At 55.0% G+C, this 18,955-nt stretch overlaps 5 protein-coding genes across 5 annotated transcripts; 2 read left to right on the forward strand and 3 right to left on the reverse strand.

Moving 5' to 3' along the window:
- Positions 1 to 373: 373 nt before the first annotated feature.
- On the forward strand, positions 374 to 970 carry J4E78_000402 (uncharacterized protein; the record flags this gene model as incomplete). The annotated part of the gene is made up of 1 exon (XM_049361066.1): positions 374 to 970. The coding sequence occupies one exon, from the start codon at positions 374 to 376 to the stop codon at positions 968 to 970; it is 597 nt and encodes a 198-aa protein (XP_049226349.1).
- A 2,419-nt stretch (positions 971 to 3,389) lies between these two features.
- J4E78_000403 (uncharacterized protein) lies at positions 3,390 to 5,939 on the reverse strand (the record flags this gene model as incomplete). Its single annotated transcript, XM_049361067.1, has 1 exon — positions 3,390 to 5,939. One exon carries the CDS (start codon positions 5,937 to 5,939, stop codon positions 3,390 to 3,392), a length of 2,550 nt encoding a protein of 849 aa, XP_049226350.1.
- Positions 5,940 to 7,006: 1,067 nt separating this feature from the next.
- J4E78_000404 (uncharacterized protein) lies at positions 7,007 to 7,928 on the reverse strand (the record flags this gene model as incomplete). The annotated part of the gene is made up of 2 exons (XM_049361068.1): positions 7,007 to 7,269; positions 7,316 to 7,928. The coding sequence occupies 2 exons, from the start codon at positions 7,926 to 7,928 to the stop codon at positions 7,007 to 7,009; spliced, it is 876 nt and encodes a 291-aa protein (XP_049226351.1).
- A 1,721-nt stretch (positions 7,929 to 9,649) lies between these two features.
- Positions 9,650 to 15,246, forward strand: J4E78_000405 (uncharacterized protein; the record flags this gene model as incomplete). Its single annotated transcript, XM_049361069.1, has 3 exons — positions 9,650 to 14,795; positions 14,847 to 14,996; positions 15,050 to 15,246. The coding sequence occupies 3 exons, from the start codon at positions 9,650 to 9,652 to the stop codon at positions 15,244 to 15,246; spliced, it is 5,493 nt and encodes a 1,830-aa protein (XP_049226352.1).
- A 732-nt stretch (positions 15,247 to 15,978) lies between these two features.
- On the reverse strand, positions 15,979 to 17,901 carry J4E78_000406 (uncharacterized protein; the record flags this gene model as incomplete). The annotated part of the gene is made up of 3 exons (XM_049361070.1): positions 15,979 to 16,706; positions 16,759 to 17,086; positions 17,137 to 17,901. 3 exons carry the CDS (start codon positions 17,899 to 17,901, stop codon positions 15,979 to 15,981), a joined length of 1,821 nt encoding a protein of 606 aa, XP_049226353.1.
- Between the last annotated feature and the right edge of the window lie 1,054 nt (positions 17,902 to 18,955).

Genomic DNA, 18,955 nt, shown 5'->3' on the forward strand with positions numbered 1-18,955 from the left:
GATGAGGCCACCTCACGTGCAATCAGGCACGCATGCCTAGTACCTCGGGTCCCTATTCGACCAAAACAGGCTTGGATACCTAGGTAAAGACATACCGAGCCTCTTCGGCAATATGGAACTAGATGGCATGAGTGTGGAACAAGCCGTGGTATCCCCACACGAAGGAAGAGACTGCGTCTTCATGTGGACCCTAGTGAGCCTGAATGCGTGTAGTTGAGCCCATCGTCCGGGCACTCTGATTCGAAGGGGAAACAATACTAAAGACCAGCGAGAGACCTCTAATTGACTGACTGCAAAAGCAAACAGTGACCTAACATCCTCACCTCATACACACAGACCCGTCATTCCAAACCTCGAATCCAGTTCACCCACCATGTCTCCCGCAGCCGTAACCTCGACCCCTCCTCCAAGCGCAAACCCCCACACAAACGGGAAATCATCTACCAAACCCGTCATCACCCCTTCTTCGACGGTCACCTCTCAAATCCCCGCATGGGTCCAACCCGACCTCACCCGTCTCCTCCGTGTAGAGCACAACCCAGGCTCCTTCACCTCGCGCTCCGTCTCCCTCGTCAACCTGCCCCCCGACGCAGTCTTTGCTCGCATCACAAACCCCACACCAGCAACGGTAGCCTACTCCTCCGTCCAAGCCTCGCGCGACCTGCACATCGAGCTGAACTGCGACCTCGTCTATATAAACCACAGCTGCAAGCCCAGCCTTGTGTTTGATATGCAGCGCTGGGAAGTGAGGGTGTCGGAGCAGGGAGAGGGGCTTAAGGAGGGTGATGAGCTCACGTTCTTTTATCCGAGTACCGAGTGGAGTATGGCTCAGCCTTTTGAGTGCTTGTGTAAGACGGAGGTGTGTGCGGGCGAGATTAAGGGTGCGAGGGATATGAGCAGGGAGGTTTTGGGCAGGTATTGGTTGAATAAGCATATTGAGGAAATGCTTGCTGAGAGGGATGGGCAGTAGGGTTGTTAATGGGAAGGAGGGTTGTAACAAGAGGTGTAGAAGTAGAGTGTGAAGGCGTTGAGTGGAAAGTGGGTGTTGGTTGTAGAGTTTGAACTAGGCGTGAGCAAGGAAATAAGAACATGAATAACTATGATCGTGGATATGAGATCTTCACACCCTCAGTACCCGTCTAACATTCTCCTGAGTAACCTCCGTGAACCCGAGTCCGAAAACCCTCCTATCTAGTATATGTCCCTGCCAGGCCCCTCCTACCCCCTTTCTAGCCTTAACATGATAAATTACTCACCCAGTTTCAGTCATCAGTGCTTCAAAACCGATAGTATTTTCGCACTCCTTGCTGCTTGCATAGCGGCCAGGCGCGCAATATGTTGTCAGCACGTCGTTCGACCCATGCGGGACGTAAAGAAACGGATGAGAAGAGAATTGATCTGCGAGGTGGGATAACACTACTTTGGCGGTGGAGAATGCGGTACAGAGACAAAGGGTGCGGAGGGTGTCATGTGACACTCTTGTCAAAGTGACAACCCAGACTGTAGGTGGGAGAAGGCTGAAGATTTCTTCTTGAGCGGTAGGCGAGATGGGATCTTCGAGGTCGGGACGTGGCCATAAGTCTACTGCCGTTGCATCTACGTTCTTATCTTTTGGGTTGTCTCTGGTCGCTTTCCGCTCAAACGGATTCATCGACATCGACTTCCTGTCCAGTGATACCTTTGGATCATCGTCTTCCCTTTGCCGCTCTGTGGTCAAGGTGGATACGAGTGTCAGCCATTCGAGATCTTCCTCTAAGCGTCGGATGCTGTCATCTTCCTGGGAACGGGGAGACATGACTGAGATGGGTAACCAGAATATCGGGTGTGTAGATGGCGGTGCTGATAGGACAGGCGGGTCGTCTGGGTTCTCGCAATAAAAGTGGATGTGGATGAGGGAGCGGAATATTACTTGAAACCGTAACTGGGTGACTGATGGCGAATTGCAAAGACTATCCCAACACCAGAAATGATCTTATGCTTGCATGTCGCCCAGATGACCAGCTAAGCAAGTACAGCAGACTCCGTAACCGCCTGATTGATAACAGGACGTCACAAGATCATCTGTAAGCATTCTCCGGATGCGGCAAATCGACCTATCCCTTCATTAGCCTCACCATCTCAACCTCCCCATCACATCAACATACCTCACTATACCTCCCCTGATAAGCCGTCGGCCTCCGATCATCCATCTCCACACTCCACACCTCGCCCTCATCCTCATCCTCCAACTTGCGATACCGCCCCTTCCTGCCCGGCAGAAAATTCAAACTCTTCTCCGCATCCATCTTGGCCGCTCTCTTCTTCCGGTCGCGCTTGTTCTTGCAGATGACGAGCGTGATGATGAGGCAGAACATGCCGACGGTGGCGAGGACGGAGAGGATGATGACGACGATGAAACCGCGTTTTTCGCCTGGGTTCTGGAAGATGGAGGAGTTGGTGTCTCGGGTGTGGCGAGAGAAGGATGACATGGTGGGTGGGGTGTGGCGTGGTTGTTGTGAGGATATCTAGGTAGGATGGGATGGGATGAGATGGGATGGTATTATGCGGTTGGTGTGTTGTCTTGTGATATGGTCGCTACGAAAAAAAAGGAACCGAAATAACAGGCTCACAATAGAGGAAGTCGCAATCCACGATATAAACACCCATCACCTCGCCGAAAGCACCGCCTACACAGCCGCCTCCTCACGACACCGCCTTGGTGGCCTCACCCTCTTCATGATCCCCCACCAGGATGGCACTCCTCCCACGCTCCACCCGCACCGCCTTAAAATAGCGACGTGCGCAACATCTCCTGCCAATCGCAATAGTTCAAGGTACGCATCGTTCAGGCGTGACGTGGCCGAAGTGCGTGCTGCGTTTCCGTCGTAAATTGGAATGTGCAAATGAGCGACCGAATTGTTGATAATTTCGTTGCCGACTCATCGTTTGTGTGAGTTGTGCGGCACAGCCGCGTGCCGGGGCAATGAATCGTAGGGTTATAGGGGGCCTTGAACGCTCAGATCGTCGTGCGTGAGACGAGACGAGATGAGATGTGGGGGGCCTGGAGTCATGGTCAGCCTCGCTGAATCAGTGGTCATTTTGTGTAGTGGAACTTTGACGACTACATAATGGAAGTCGGTGACGCTTATATACTGTCTAATGGTGTCGAAAAGAAGAGGTTGAATACGATGGATGGATACGCGATTTGATAATGGTTCGCACCGAATTCTATGTACTGAACTGGATAACCATATTCAACGCCAGGAAATGCACAAGACCATGCTATGTACGACAACAAAATCATTTTCATAACCCCCCTTCCCACCCAAACACCCTCATTACACGTATGCTCAATGAAAGAAGCAGGCCGAAGTCCCGACACAACATCCACCCCCTCTCACCATCCCCATCTACATCCTCCTATAATTCTCCGCCAGCCCCTCAAACTGATCCAGCCCCTCAACTCCATTACCAGGACAACTCCAATCGCGCTCATACGCCTTATCGGGCAGAATCCCCGCCTCGCGCCCCCGCCTATAACTCCACTGCGTACTGCTTTCCGTCTCCCACGTCCAGTAGAACCAGCCCCAACCAGCTTCAAACGCATCCATCTGGCCAATCGCAAACTGGTACAGCCACTTCTTGTACTGATCGCTGTAATTTTTCGGGTCGGCATTGGCCTGGTCGCAAGAGCACTGCGACGATTCCAGCGGACACTGCGGCTTGAGGACGGCACCGGATTTACCGTCTTGCGCTTGTAGAGTACCTTCCCAGCGTGTGCCTGTGTTGACGTTGTTGATGTATTGCGTGCAATCTGTGTCTGCCTGGGACCATTCTCCGCACATGGTGGGACCGAAACCGGTTTTCTTGTCCATGGAGCGCTTGCTTTGTTGGGTCCAGGCTTCGCAGGCGAAGTTGAGCTTGTCGCGGTGCTCGAGCTTGATTTGGTCCGTGTTGAAGATAACGTACTGGTGGACGTCGAGGAGAAGGTTGTCGTTGCCTTGCAGCTTGCCTTGCCAGTTGTCGAGGCCCATGAAACCGTCACCGAAGACGATGATGCCTTCGATGCCGTCGGCGCGAATTTGGTCGATGGCCTTTTGTGTCCAGGCGACTACTTTTTCGGTGTCGAGTTCGACGTTGCGGGGTTCGTTGACGAGGCCGTACATGGTGACTACGTTCTTGTAGCGATCTTGGGCGAAAAAGACGGAGAGCTTATGGTGGACGTCTAGTGTGCGTTGCCCGTTCTTGTCGCCGTCTGTGCCGTTTAGCCAGTTGATTTGGCCTTGACGACCAGAGTGGTTCCAGCCGTTTTGACTACCTGGCGCGCCGTGAAGATCAAGGTTGACGCGGAGCCCGTTTTGTCGACAGTACTCAATACCGCGGAGAAGGTAGCGCCATGCTACTTGCGGTACGTAAACGTCGTCGTCGTATGTCTGCACGATCCAGTAGCCGAATGGGAAGCGAACGTGATCCATACCAGCCTCCCTGATCTCCTGGAAAGTCTTCTTATTGATGAATGTAGAGTAGTGCTTCTCCATAGTGTCTTTCGCCTTTGCAGGTCCGAGCTTGCTCAGGAACGTCCATTCGTCGACTACGTTGTCTTTGGACCCATACTGAGAGAAATAAGAAGGCGTAATGAAAGGCTCGAGGTTGAGCCAGCCACCGACGTTCACACCACGAATAGGTGTCTTGCCGTACTCAAACGAGTCTGAGAGTTTAGGGACGGAAGGATTTGCTTGAACATCATCGTCCCAGGAGTCGTTGAGACCGATGACCGGGAGGCCTCCGACGAGTTTGTTGGTGTAGGTAACATTGAAGTCATCGGTATCGTACCATGCCCATGGGTCCAATATGCCACCTCGGTCCGCTTCTGGTACGCTGTTTCGGTCCTTCCCGGCCAGATTGTCGTTCTTTGGCCCCGATGAGGCAGCGGCGGATCCGCTCCCTGAGCTTTCGTCATCCTTGCCTCTGCTCGAGTGCAATGCAGCGACAGGTATGACGATAGCCAGGATGATCACGACGCAGACTATGGCGAATATTATGCGCTTCTTCTTCTTCTTTCGTGCTAGCTCCTCTTCTGTGTATACTGTCGGCGGGCCACTGCCTGCACCTCCGCGCTTCTCCATCATGAACCGATATTCAGAGTCGTCGTCGATGCCACCCTCTTCGGCCAAGGGTCCGCTGATAACGCGCCGCTTCTTCTGTTCTGTGCGGTGTTGCTTTTCTTGCCGTCTCCGTTCCCTCCGCTCGTCGGCCTCTGACGGGGTGTATTTCGATTCGTGTCTGCGTCGTCGTTCTTCCCGTTCATCATCCGTGTATGTGCCTCTTTTCCTCTCGAGCTCATCGTCAGTCTGACTTTGCTTCAACGCAGCAGCCTTCCGTTTCTCCTCTCGCCGTTTCCTAGCTTTCTCCTCAAGCAATGCGGCATCGCTCTCTGCAGCGCGTCGTCTGGCTTCCTCCTCTTGCTGCTCTTTTCTCTTCTCCGCTCGCTCATGCTTTATCCGGTCCTTCTCCAGGTCTTTCTCCTTCTTCCTGACCTCTTTCAGGTATTCATCGTCGTAGTCGTAGGCCCCCCAGCCCCCAGCCTTCTTCGCATTGGTCTTGTCAAGCTTCGCTAGCGCATCGAGACTCAGAGGAGCTGAGCCTCGACTTCCCCTCCCACTTCCATCTGTCGTAGAATTGCGCCGCGATCCCCGAGCTTTGCGTGGCGCCGGGGATTCCTGCTCAGTGTCGCTTTGGTGTCTCGATCGCCGGGGCGGCTTTGGCAGTAGGTCGCCTGAAGAGTCTGTCGCCCTGTGTCCCTTTCGCCGTCTTCCTTCCCGATCGTAGACTGCATCCTCACCGCGGGATTCTCTCCTCCGCCGTCGCTCAGGATCTACGTCGCCATGTGATTCTCTGCGCCGTCTTCGTTCGTCGCCCTGCGGTCGTCTTCGCGACGCATTGCGCTCGCGGTCGCTCATCGAAAAGATGGGGTGGTCGTGATAAGTATACGTGCTTCAAGCGAAAGCGCGGTGTAGAAACGTGGGGCTGGGATGCACTTCATAAGATAGCTGCAAAAGCACGCAAATAACAAAAATGCGTTCAGTCGTGTCTGCCACCACCCGGGCGCATGTGAATATTGGTAGCGAATATGTATAATCGGCGGCTGGGCACATGCACGAGGTTGGGCTTGCTGGGATGCCGTGTCGTTGCTGGGGTGATGAGGTGTTGATGGCCTGGCCTGACGTGGCCGAGCGCTGGGCGCCACAAGCCGCTTGGATGGCCATCTTGGAACTGCGACAAACTTGGACACAGGACGTGGAGTCGGTCCTGTGTGAAGGCTATTGATATTTGACAAGGCGGGTATCACAGACGACCAAGTTCTCAGCTCACACTTGGAGTACTTGGTAACGCAAAGCTGCGTATGCCTTGGTGGCTGTGTCACAAACACAAACAGAGTGCACAATACAACCTCTAGAGTACAACGGCATGTCACATACCACCCAGAACTTCCTTGAGAATGCCATCGCGTCATCACAGATTACCCAATCTCGACGAGACCGTTGAGTCCCTGCGCCCCGAGATCAACAACGGCAGGGAAGGAAGATGTGCCGCCAACTCGCTTCCGCGGATGACATCATAGCCCCTGTAATGATGAGCAAGCCTGCCCTTGGAGGCTTGGACCTCCACGCTCCGTTACTTGGTGCAATTCGTAAAGATTATCGTGCATTGTTGCATCTGCGTGTGGTATCATAGCTGGAAATATACAAAAACAATGCGCCAATGGTCATAGGGCTCGTCCTGACCCTTTACCCTTTTCAGCCAACCATGCCTGTGAAGGCCCACCCGTGCCTCTCTAATAAGCCGGTTTTGGGTGATCGTGACGATTTAATGAGAGTACCGCTCTACAACGCCAATTCAGTTTGCCACCCAGGGATGACGGACGTGCATTCCTTGCAGCATGCGGCGTGGCAGTCCTGTCGGAAGTGGTGGTACATGCAATTCTCGAAATGTGAAGGCTTCATAGCAGTTTCGTGGGTAAGGTTATTCAAGAAGCCGAAACACTTTGTGAGGACTCAGTAGCTTCGGAAGATGCTGCCTCTTTCCCCTTGTCTGCCACTTTCTTCTCGTCGTCGCTGTAGAGGCCGTGTTCGTAGATGTAGTCGACGACCTTGTCGGGGATGTAGTAGCGGATGCTCTTACCCCGCTTGCGGAAGAGCCGGATCTTGGTGGACGAGACGTCGTTCTGGATGAGTTGCGGGATCACGCGGATGTTCTCTCTCCACTGCTGGAGCTGTACGAGCGCATCGTCTGTAGCATGTTAGCGGTTGTAGGGTTCATGTGTAGAGGAACGTACCAATATCAGTACCACTGCGCTCGAGGATAAAAGCACCGTAGTGACCCAAGATCCTGCTCAAATCCTCGCGAGCCCAGAGGCCGGGCGTGCTCATCGTCTGGATAAGGTCGGCGCCTGCGAGGAGCGCCACATGAATGCGTCGCTTTTCGCCATTCTCGCTCGCTATTCCTCCCATAACCTCGTTAAGCTCGTGGTCAAAGTGGTCGAGCACCTTGACAGTTGGAAGATACTCCTTGTGCAGCGGCTCCCACGGGTCAACACCGATCCAAGTCGAGCTGTCCTGTACGGCGATCCTCGTCATGTTGATCCTGTGCTGTGCGGAAGCCAGTCCGGCTTTCTTGTATGCGTCGCCGACAGGGCTGAAGAAGCCGCCAACAACTTCATAGTCGGTCTCGAACTCGCAGTAGTCGGCCGCCTCTTCAAACATGCGCAAGTGTAGATTGGTCGGCGGAGAGAAGGAACCACATGATACGAGCACGAGGGGCTGCTTCTTGGGGTTTGACAGCGTCTTCTTCAATCTCTCCTTGGGAAATGTGTAGTTGGCGAGCGACATAGCCTCGGTGTTAGGGAGCCCGGCGTCGAGCAGGATGTCGCGGTTATCCGTCGAGGACATGGTAGCGACGGCGATTTTGCGTGGAGCGATGCGCGGGCGGATAGCGATGGATGACTTCGGAGGGGTGAGCGGGCGGCTATGTAGTGATGGGTTGCGGAGGTGACGGCGGGGTGGGGTTGCGGTCGCAGCTGGGATGTGCGCGACAAAACTAAAGGACCAAGTCAATTGCCGGCGGAAGGGGAGCATTTATGAGTGAAAGGCTTACGAATACCGCGATAAACGGGGTCACCGGGAGACTACTACGAGACTAGGCGGTAGTGAGAAGTGAGTCGATAGGAGCCTGGTTATGACGCGGGGGCAGCGAGGCGATACCCGACGGACAGTGTTTTAGGCAGTGGGCGCGACAAAGCGGATGGTGAGACTGTGAAAGTGGACTGTGAGTGAGACGGATATAGGGAAGCAGATGCACAGGGTGAGCCGGCCGTGGAAGAGGGGGACATGTTGTACCATGCCCTTTTACACTTTCAAGGTTGCTTCTAGGCGGCCGTTTGGCACTGGAACGCGGGCGGCGGGGCTTTCCAGGGTCACGATTTTGCCTGCCCTGCGACCGCACATCTCGCCGTGCATGGTGCCATAACTCCATAACTCCGGCGCGCCACTCGCTCTGCGCCGCAAAAATTGAAACACCTTTTGCGTCCGAAGACTCGCCAAATGGCAAGCGAAGTCTGCAACTGCGCAGAGAGAAGTGGGAAGCTCACGTGCGCGTGGGTGTGTCGGCATTTCCCCGACCCCACAGGTACCAACTCTGTTTTGTAATTAGGCGTGAGCCGTGGGATCCATATGCTGAACAATCCGTGTGCTTGGCTGTGAAGAGGAAGGGATTGCTTGTCTTGGTACTGAGTAGCCCTGGCCGTGACAGAAGGCGCTAAGGATGGCTAGAGATGGCCTGATTACTCGATGCGAAACCGCGGGAGCGACGTCGGAGGGCTGCGGCTGGCATAGCAGGAAGGAGCTAGATCTGTTCCCTATGAAGATGGCCTGGATTGCTAGATATTAGTAGAGAGTCGAACAAGACGTTGTGTAGTCAGCCCTCGACACCCCAATTGAAGCCATGCCGCGATGCTCTCATCCCAGCCTAGTCGGGCTGAATGGAATACCTCAATGGTCAGATGAGCTCCCTCACCTTGACAGACTTTTCACCACAGTCATCGAATTTGGGAAGAGAGAGTGCCAACTCATCGCCTCGGTGACCTCACCTCACTATTCTGCGGTGCTTCTGGCAGGCGCGGGCCAGCAGGTCGGAAGCGGCAACTGCGACTCGCTCTATCGATAACAACAGAGGCGCTAGGCAGGTCACGTAATTAGCTCCCTCTGGCATGCAGGTGGATATCGACGTCCAGTATTCGCCAGCGCCAGGACAGTATTACCATCTCTTTCTATTACCCATCGCACGGCCAGAGCAGCTCTCTCGTTTGCTCTGTTTGCTGAGACCCGCCACACTCGCCGCCGCTCCCGGTCCCCGTGTGTTTGCACCTACCGCACTCGCTTGAGCACACGCCTAATGGCGCGTCCTTGATGGCCTCCAGAGGACCTCGTGAAAGGTAAATACCTTCCCACCCGACCCTTGGCTGCTGCAGCACTCTGCACCCCGCGGTTCAACACCACACGCTGCTGCGGTCCTCAACCAAGTCTCACTCTGCTCTGCCCCCACAGAAGTGCTGCACCCACCGGGGCCACAGTCTGCGCGCATCTCGATTTCACAAGCCTGTAGTCAGAATCTCATGTCGTCCAGAGTCACTCGCTCGCAAAGGCGCCAATCCGCCAACACCAACGACACCTCGCCGCCCGCTGCTCCCCCGACCGCAACGCAACCGCCGCCCGCCCCAGCGTCCCGCAAGCGGAAGACGTCAGCGCGCGACCCCAGCCCCGACCCAGCAGACAACCCAGAGTCTACTCCCAAACGCCGCGCTACCAAGACCAAGAAGGCCAAAGGCAAAGCTGCCATGTCTTCGTCTGGGTCTGTGCCAATTGCCCCAGCCGGCGAGCAAGCGCTGACCGAAGACAGCCCACCATCAGATCCTATCGACGAGAAGTCGACGCCACAGCCCTCGAAGCGATCCAAGAGCGGCCGCAAGACCAAGCCCTCAAACGCCGCGCCCGACGCCGATAGCCCCTCCACGTCCCGCCGAAGCTCGCGCAAATCGAACAAGGCCGAGGACGACACGACCATGGACGATGCTCCTGCAAACAAGCCCGAAGAGGAAACGCGCCAGTCTGGCGAAGACCATACCAGCGATGACGAGAACGGCGACGATCACGGAGAGCGATACGATGAGGAAGACGACGACGATGACGACGATCCCTTCACCAGCGGCTTCCTGGGACGCAACTCACACAGCCTGTCCGCGCTGAGGCAGCTCACCGGCATGATGGCAGGTACCACACAGCGTCTGCGGGGCATTCTGGACCAGCTGCGATCGCCAGACATGTCTATACAGCTGATTGCGCTGCAAGAGCTGTCCGAAGTGCTCCTCATCTCCACCGAAGACAACCTCGCCGGCCACTTCTCCCCCGATGCCTACGTCAAGGAGCTGGTTAAGCTCATGCAGCCGAACGAGTTCACAATGGAAGAGAACCCGGAGCTTATGTTGCTCGCCTGCCGATGCTTGGCCAACCTGATGGAAGCCCTGCCTCAAGCTACCGCCAACGTCGTTTACGGTGGCGCTGTGCCCGTCCTCTGCTCCAAGTTGCTCGAGATCAACTTCATCGATCTGGCCGAACAATGTCTGAGCACGCTGGAAAAGATTTCAGTTGAGTTTCCGGGAGTTATTGTACGGGAAGGCGGTCTTACAGCGTGCTTGACTTTCCTCGATTTCTTCGCCACAAGCACACAGCGTGTAGCCGTCACAACCGCAGCCAACTGCTGCAGGAACATCCCAGAGGATTCCTTCCCGGTCGTGCGCGATGTCATGCCTATTCTTGAGAATATCCTGAACAACAACGATCAAAAGGTTGTAGAGCAGGGCTGCATCTGTGTCTCTAGGATTGTCCAGAGCTTCCGGCAACAGGAGAGCAAGCTGGAGGAGCTGGTCAGCCCAGGTCTTCTCAAAGCTATCCTGCGACTTCTGCTCCCGGGCAGCACCAATCTCATTGGACCTAGCATCCACACTATGTTCCTGCAGGTTCTGGCGTACACCGCCAAGGCAAGCCCGCGTCTGTCAGCTGAGCTGTTGAAGATGAACGTGGTCGATACTCTGTACCAGATCCTAACTGGTGTTTCACCTCCTAGTGGCACTGAGGACGTCGCAGCTAAAATTGACTCTGTCGTCATCATGCAAGCCTTGATTCACCGGCCCAAAGATCAGGTGTTCGAGACGTTGAATGTTATCTGCGAACTGCTGCCCGATGTCCCGACCGAGGGCCTGATGTACCTTGACGATCTCTTCGATGCCGGCTACCCTGGCGACGACCTTCTTCCACTCTCTTCCACTAACAAGAAGACCACCAATGAGAAACGCGTCGAGCTGTTGGAAGATTGCAAGGCAGAGGTTAAGCGCTTCGCCGTGATCCTTCTGCCTACTCTGACAGACGCTTACTCAAGTACTGTCAACCTCAGCGTACGCCAGAAAGTGCTTACCGCTCATCTCAAGATGTTGTCAAATCTGGACACCGATATCCTAGAGGAAGCTCTACGGCCGGTACCCTATGCTTCGCATCTAGCATCGATCTTTACGCAGCAGGACCACCCATCTTTGGTCACATACGCGTTACAGGCTGCCGAGCTATTGCTCAAGCGGCTGGAGCCCATCTACCGGTACCAATTCTATCGCGAAGGTGTCATATCCGAGATCTCACAGTTGGCGAACCGTCCCTGCAAATCTTTGGAAACCAAGGCCAAGGATCCTAAGTCAGCAGTAGAGACAGAGGCTGCAGCTGACTCAGGTGCTAGCACCGTCTCTACTGCCGAACAAGACGCTGTGCGGGAACCTGCCCAGTCGAGCGACGGTGTCGACGTGGAAATGCAGTCCGACGATGGCGAGGACGTGGATCCTGACGATGAACCAAATGAAAGCAGCCAGAACCGAGACGAGGATGACGAGTCAGACTCTTCGTCGTCCTCTGACCAGCGGGAGCCATTACCGATGCCTGACGTCGAAGACATCATCACGCTCCGTGCTAAAAAGTTCATCGACGTTCACGAGAAGGAATCTAATAATCCTATACGCGAAAAGGCGTCTGCGGTCCTGGAGGACTTGAAATCGCTTGCAGGTGAAATTAAGACGTGCGTTGCTGATGGCGCCACAAGGGACTGTATGAGCTTGTTCACTAGACTGGCATCTTACTTTGAAGGCGATGCGTTAGAAAGCATCACAAGCTACGAGCTCAAGACATCGAAGATTGTGGAAGTGCTCTTGGAGCTGTTCTCGATGTCTACGTCTGACAAGAAGGTCGACCCTAGGCCTATCTTCTTGGAAGCCTTCATGGGAGGTAGCGGCCAGAGCAAGATCAAGACCGCGAGCACTGCGTCTCCAGCTACGCCTTTCAGCGTATTGGTCCATAAGCTGCAAGATCTGCTGAGCAGGTCTGAACACTTCGACGTGATTACTGTTCATCAAAATATGTACGACAGCCGAGGAAGCGCAACTTCCATGCTGGCTAAGCAATTGAGGCTGAAGCTTGTCGCCGATGACGATTCAGGAATTCCTAAGACGTACCGCAATATCATGGTGTCTATTCACGCCATTGCTACATTCAAAGCCCTGGACGACTACCTTCGACCCCGCATCAGCCTGGCAGATAGGCCACGCCCGGCTAAAACTCGCGATCAGTTCCCATCTCGGGATCAATTTGAGGCCATGTATGCTCAAGCTGTTTCGGAAGGACGCGCGCCGCCACCACCCCACACCCCTTCAGATTCGTCACACCGGGCTTCAAAGAAGTCTTCGCGATCCAAGGCAGCCCCAACCGACGCATCCCAGCCAGGACCGAGCTCCGCCACACGAGAGAAGTCTCGTCGATCGAGTAGGCGTCAACAGGCGCAGCTTCCTCCACCCCCGCCACCACCTCCAGCCAAGCCTCACTCGAACAGCAGCCAAGATCAAGTTGAATGTGCTGATGAGGCGCAGCTCTCCGACCAAGACTCCATGGATGACGAGAGCGCCTTGAATGCCATCGTCGATGATCTTGAAGATGAGCTGGATGAGGATATGCCAGATCCATCGGCTGTCAGTGTCGAAGTCGCATCGACGGGGCAAGCCACGGCTCGTGAGGAGGACGGCACGCGGATTGCTACACCCGTACAAAACACACCGCTGGCGAAGCCACCTTCCGAAACCCGAACTCCAACGTCGCGTCTGTCTGCCTTGCTACAGAGCTCGGCTGCCATGCGTCAGACTCTAGGTGGGGTGGGCGCTCTGTCATATGCTGGCGCTGTACAATCGACCCCTCAAGACTGGCATATCGAATTCAGCGTGAACGACCAGCCACTCTCAAATGAGACAACAATCTACCGCGCTGTGCACTTTAGCCAGGCGCAACCAGCGGACGGATCACATCGCTCGGTTTGGAATGGTATTCATACCATCAAGTTCAAGCGGGTGCAGGGCCCTCCACCAAGCGAGCCTAGCTCCTTGACACCACCGCCAGAGTCGCGTTCGGACGTTTCGGGTATGCCGGCCTCACTTGATCAACACCCTGTGACATCTGGTATTTTGCGATTACTCAGCATACTTCACGGGCTGAACTCGCACCTTGACGACATTCTACTGGCGAATAAGGAACAGGTCAAACTGAATGCTGAGCCGCTTTCGCAATTCGTGAACACGAAGCTCACAGCCAAACTCAACCGTCAGTTAGAAGAGCCTCTCGTTGTAGCTAGCAACTGCCTTCCTAGTTGGAGCGAGGATCTGGCTCGGTTCTATCCATTCCTTTTCCCGTTCGAGACACGCCACCTCTTCCTACAGTCTACCTCGTTCGGCTACTCTAGGTCGATGACGCGATGGCAGAACTCGCAGCCCACAAGCGACTCACGAGACAGCCGTCATAGGGATGAGCGGCCGTTCCTAGGTAGACTTCAACGCCAGAAGGTTCGCATTTCTAGGTCCCGAATCTTGGAGTCCGCCATGAAAGTCATGCAACTGTATGGTCATTCGGCTAGTGTCCTGGAGGTCGAGTACTTTGAGGAAGTTGGAACTGGTTTGGGACCGACGTTGGAATTCTACTCCACCGTATCCCGCGAGTTCTCAAAGAAGAAGCTGAAGCTTTGGCGAGAGAATGAGTCCAGCGATCAGGACGAATATGCTTTCGGCAAGCGAGGACTCTACCCCGCTCCCATGAGCACCGAAGAAGCAAGCACTGAGAATGGAGAGAAGCGTCTCGAGCTGTTCAAGATTCTGGGCAAGTTTGTCGCTCGCTCCATGCTGGACTCTCGCATCATCGACGTGTCCTTCAACCCAACATTCTTCCGCATCAGTGACGGTTCCAGTGCAGCAGTGGCACCATCTCTTGGAGCGATCAAAGCGGTCGATGAAGACCTGGCCAAGTCTCTGGTTCTGCTCAAGCAATTCGCCGATGCAAAGAAGAAGGTTGACAACGATAATCTGAGCGCAGCAGCAAAAGCGGCGGCTCTTAACGATATTGTCATTCAAGATTGCCGTGTGGAAGACCTAGCTCTCGACTTTACACTTCCTGGTTATGGTTCAATCGAGCTTATTCCGAACGGTGCGGATACGTCCGTCACGATCGAGAATGTCGACACGTATGTAGAGAAGGTCATCGACTTCACCCTCGGCTCTGGTGTTCAGCGACAGGCGGATGCCTTCCGCGCAGGCTTCACAGAAGTGTTCCCGTACTCTGCTCTCAAGGCATTCACCCCCGATGAGTTGGTGATGTTATTCGGTCGGACAGATGAGGATTGGTCGCTTGAGAGTAAGTTTCGAACCATCCACCACTTCAGCACTGTTACTAATCACACCACAGCTCTTATGGACTCTATCAAAGCAGACCACGGCTACAACCTCGACAGCAAGAGCGTACGCAACCTGCTTGCCACCATGAGCGAATTCGATGCGCAGGAGCGTAGGGACTTCTTGCAGTTCATCACCGGCAGCCCCAAGCTACCAATTGGAGGTAAGATTTATCGTTCGCTGTTCACCCAATCCTGCTTGTTAACCCATCTTCAGGCTTCAAGGCTCTCACACCAATGTTCACGGTCGTTTGCAAGCCCAGCGAGCCACCCTACTCCTCCGATGACTACCTCCCTTCCGTCATGACCTGTGTCAACTACCTCAAGATGCCCGACTACAGCACCGTCGACATCCTACGGGAGAAGCTCAGCGTAGCCATCCGCGAAGGTCAAGGCGCCTTCCATCTTTCCTAGATTGTTCACCCGGTGGTGCAGTGATGATGATTGAGTGAGTGGAGGACTGGCAGGAGAGATTATGGATACCCAGGGTTCTGTTTCCTTGTTGGGAGGCGTCAGACGCGTTATCCCACTCTCTATACGTGCTATAGATTCAACGCCTTTATTTAACGACACTATTTGTGTGGGCTTAGTATGCATTGCAAAGGTTCGGCTTCTGGGAAGCGGCGTTCTGAGTAAAGGACTTAGTAGTTAGTTTGCGCAATCCGATATCTTTTAGAATCGCATGAGGATCTATTGTGGTGCCTGTGATTCGCCCTAGCTGGTAATAAGTCTTACAATTGTCCTCTATGATCACTAATATGCTGTGATATCTCACTCTCCGGAAGCAGCAGTGTCCTGTTCAAGCAGTCATGCAGACAATGTAGAGTAAGAGACAAGGCAATAGACCTAGATGTTAACTGATTACCCTCTTGATCACCATGCACCGACTAAGACGATGGATGTACGTTTCCATCACATCATTCGCTAAGAACACAAATGTTCGCGTGAAATAAGTTTTATTATCCGATAAATGATCGTGAGTCTCCAAGTCCCAATCTCAGTCATGTCCACGTCTAAATCCAAATCCAATCTCGTCCCTATCATTACACATCCATTCAAGACTTGCCATACCAACAATCCATCTACTCATCCATTCATCCATACAACATCACCATCCTGCATGTACCATATATTCGCCCCACTACTCTAGTCCTCCTCCTGAGAGTCAGCGAGAGCAGAGTCGGCGCTACCAGACGAGGCGCCCTTGCCACCTGAGGCCTTTCCGTTGCCAGATGCAGATGCGGCGGAGGCGCCGTTAGAGGCGCTGTTGGCACCTGTGCCCTTGGTACCAGATGTGCTTGTAGATCCAGACGCACCGGTAGAAGCACCGGTAGAGCCGGAAGAACCAGTGGCGCCAGTGGCACCAGTGAGAGCGCCAGAGGCACCGTTTCCAGTCGCTGCACCAGCTCCGGTAGCTGAACCGGCTGAGCCTGCGGCACCAGCACCTGTAGCTCCGGTTCCTGTAAGGCCAGCTCCTGTGGCGCCACCAGCAGTGGGGCTGTTTCCACCGGCAAGAGGACCGTTGGCACCGGCAGCGGGAGCAGCGCCACCGGCAGTGGGAGGAGTGGGAGGAGTAGCTCCAGTGCCTGCGCCACCAGCGGTAGGGGGAGTAGGAGGGGTTGCTCCAGTGCCCGCGCCGCCAGCAGTGGGAGGAGTAGGGGGAGTAGCTCCATTGGCAGGGGGAGCAGGGGGAGCAGGAATGCCACCAGAAGTAAGAGGAGCAGGAGGAGTAGCTCCGTTAGGACCGGGGGCGGCACCACCGGCAGTGGGAGGAGTAGGGGGAGTAGCTCCAGCTGCTCCAGTACCCGCGCCACCAGCGGTAGGAGGAGTTGGGGGAGTGGCGGCTCCGGCACCTTGTTGACCACGGCCTGCGCCTGATGTATGTCAGTGTCTATAATTGGAACTTTGGTGCTTGATATCACTTACCGGCTCCCTGTTGACCGTTGGCAGCTCCATTGCCTTGTCCCCTGCCAGCTCCGGCACCAGTTGCTCCAGTACCAGTAGCGCCGTTGGCAGTGGCTCCAGCACCAGCTGCTCCATTACCAGCTCCTTTGCCAGCGCCAGTTCCAGTCGCTCCAGTACCGGTAGCTCCAGTTCCAGTGGCTCCGTTGGCAGTAGCTCCAGTGCCAGTGGCTCCGTTAGCATTTGCTCCGGCACCAGCAGCTCCGTTCAAGTTGCCAGCTCCCTTGCCAGCCTTGCCAGTACCAGCGGCGGTAGCGCCTCCTGCCGCAGCAGTGCCGTTGTTTGCAGCGCCCTGGATTAAGTCAGCTTCGGAGATGCAGTCCAAGACGAGAGAGTACTTACGGTAAGAGTACCAGCACCAGCAGCACCAGCAGCTCCGGCACCCTTCTGGCCCTTCGCAGCGCCGGCGGCAGCACTAGTCGCAGGTGCCTTGGGAGTAGTAGCAGCAGCACCACCAGCCTTGCCGCCAGCCGCTCCACCGCCAATACCGAGACCACTGAGAAGGTCGCCGATACCACCAGCACCGCCAGCAGCACCCGCCGCACCCTTTGCGCCGCCTGCGCCGCCAGCACCTCCAGTCAAACCAGCGAGGAGCTGATCAAGTTGACGCTTGGCGAGACCAGGGAAAAGGGCAGCGAGACCTCCAGCACCTCCTGCGCCACCGGCACCACCTCCTAGAGCACCAAGTCCACCAAGGGCACCGAGACCGCCGGCTCCAGCTCCAGCTCCTGCGCCACCAGCTCCAGCACCGGTAAGAGCGCCGAGACCTCCAGCACCACCAGCCAGAGCACTCAGGCCTCCAGCACCACCGGCACCACCTCCTAGAGCACCGAGTCCACCGAGGGCACCAAGGCCTCCTGCACCAGCACCAGCACCTGCCGCTCCGCCGCCAAGGCCACCGAGGAGCGCGTCAAGTGTACGCTTGTTCTTGACCTTCTCGGAAGAGAGCTTCCGGACGGTAGCGACGTAGTGTGCAGGCATCCTCTGGCCACCAGTAGTGTCAACCCATCGCTTAGCCATAGCAGTGTGATCGCAAGGTTCCTGAGCCGGAGCCGCAACAGCGGTCGCCGCCAAGGAGGCGATAAGGATGGAGGAGTCGAACTTCATATTGGCGGATAGAAAGGATGTGAAGGAGGATTAAAGATCAGCTGCCCGGCAGTGATGTAAGTAGAGAACGTGTAAAGATAAAAGCCGACTAGCAGCGATATGTACAAGGAAGAATGATTGAATAGAAGTAGAGAAGAAGACTGAGTAAGCTGGATGAGTATCGAACTGATGAATAGTAATACTGCATGGAAAGACCTTCTCTATATATCATGCCCTCCATGGGGAACGGCCCGATGGGGTGGAGCATGTCCCGTATCAAACGGTGCATGCGTTCTAGCCTTTTCTTCGAACGTTTTGTCGATCGTCATGGTAGCTACGCTGTAGCATAGCGTGCGCGAAGACGCACATGCCTTTAGGCTGTTGTGCTGTTGCGCGGGCACGTGTCGTTTGGTACTGCAACGGGCGGAGGCGAAACACTGGTCGTGTAGCTGGTTCCGCATGCTATACGCAAAACATAATTGCTTGTTCGGTAGACGACTCGTAGCTTAAGCACGAAGTGTACCTTGGCGTCGCGTGAAATCGCCGGGGAAGCGCTTGACCTTGTAAATTCCTAATTCAAATCATATCACGATGCCTTCCTCGCGCTGTCAGTGAGCCGTGATAGACGTGACAGCATATGATATCCCGATTTCTATTCTTCGTCAATCGTCGACGCGTCTTTCGAGTGATGGTGTTGCTGGTTCCGTCGCAGCACCCGTGAAACGACAGCTTGGCGCGTTAAGTGTCGGCTAAGTACGCGTGTTTTGGTTTCGAAACTAAGGCAGATCGTAGGTGTAGCCTTACGACTGGAACAGTGGATGTACGAGAGCGCCTTTGACAGGTCCCGAAGGTTTCGTGAGCGACCTGGATTGAGGGTGAGTGATTAAGACGGGGGCAATGGATGGTGGGTGGAGTCCAAAGAAGCTTAAAACCTTAGCGCGCCGCTAGCCTTGGCTTTGAAAGACGGAAAGAGCGAACACTCAGGATGTCTTGAATCCGTGTTTGATGATATCCAATCGCATCTCTTCTCTGTCATACGTTCCACAATGGCACTGTCGCTGAACATGCTCCAACA

The sequence above is a fragment of the Alternaria triticimaculans genome (assembly GCF_023758025.1).
Source record: "Alternaria triticimaculans strain BMP 0046 chromosome Unknown scaffold_1, whole genome shotgun sequence".
Taxonomy (NCBI): Eukaryota; Fungi; Ascomycota; class Dothideomycetes; order Pleosporales; family Pleosporaceae; genus Alternaria; species Alternaria triticimaculans.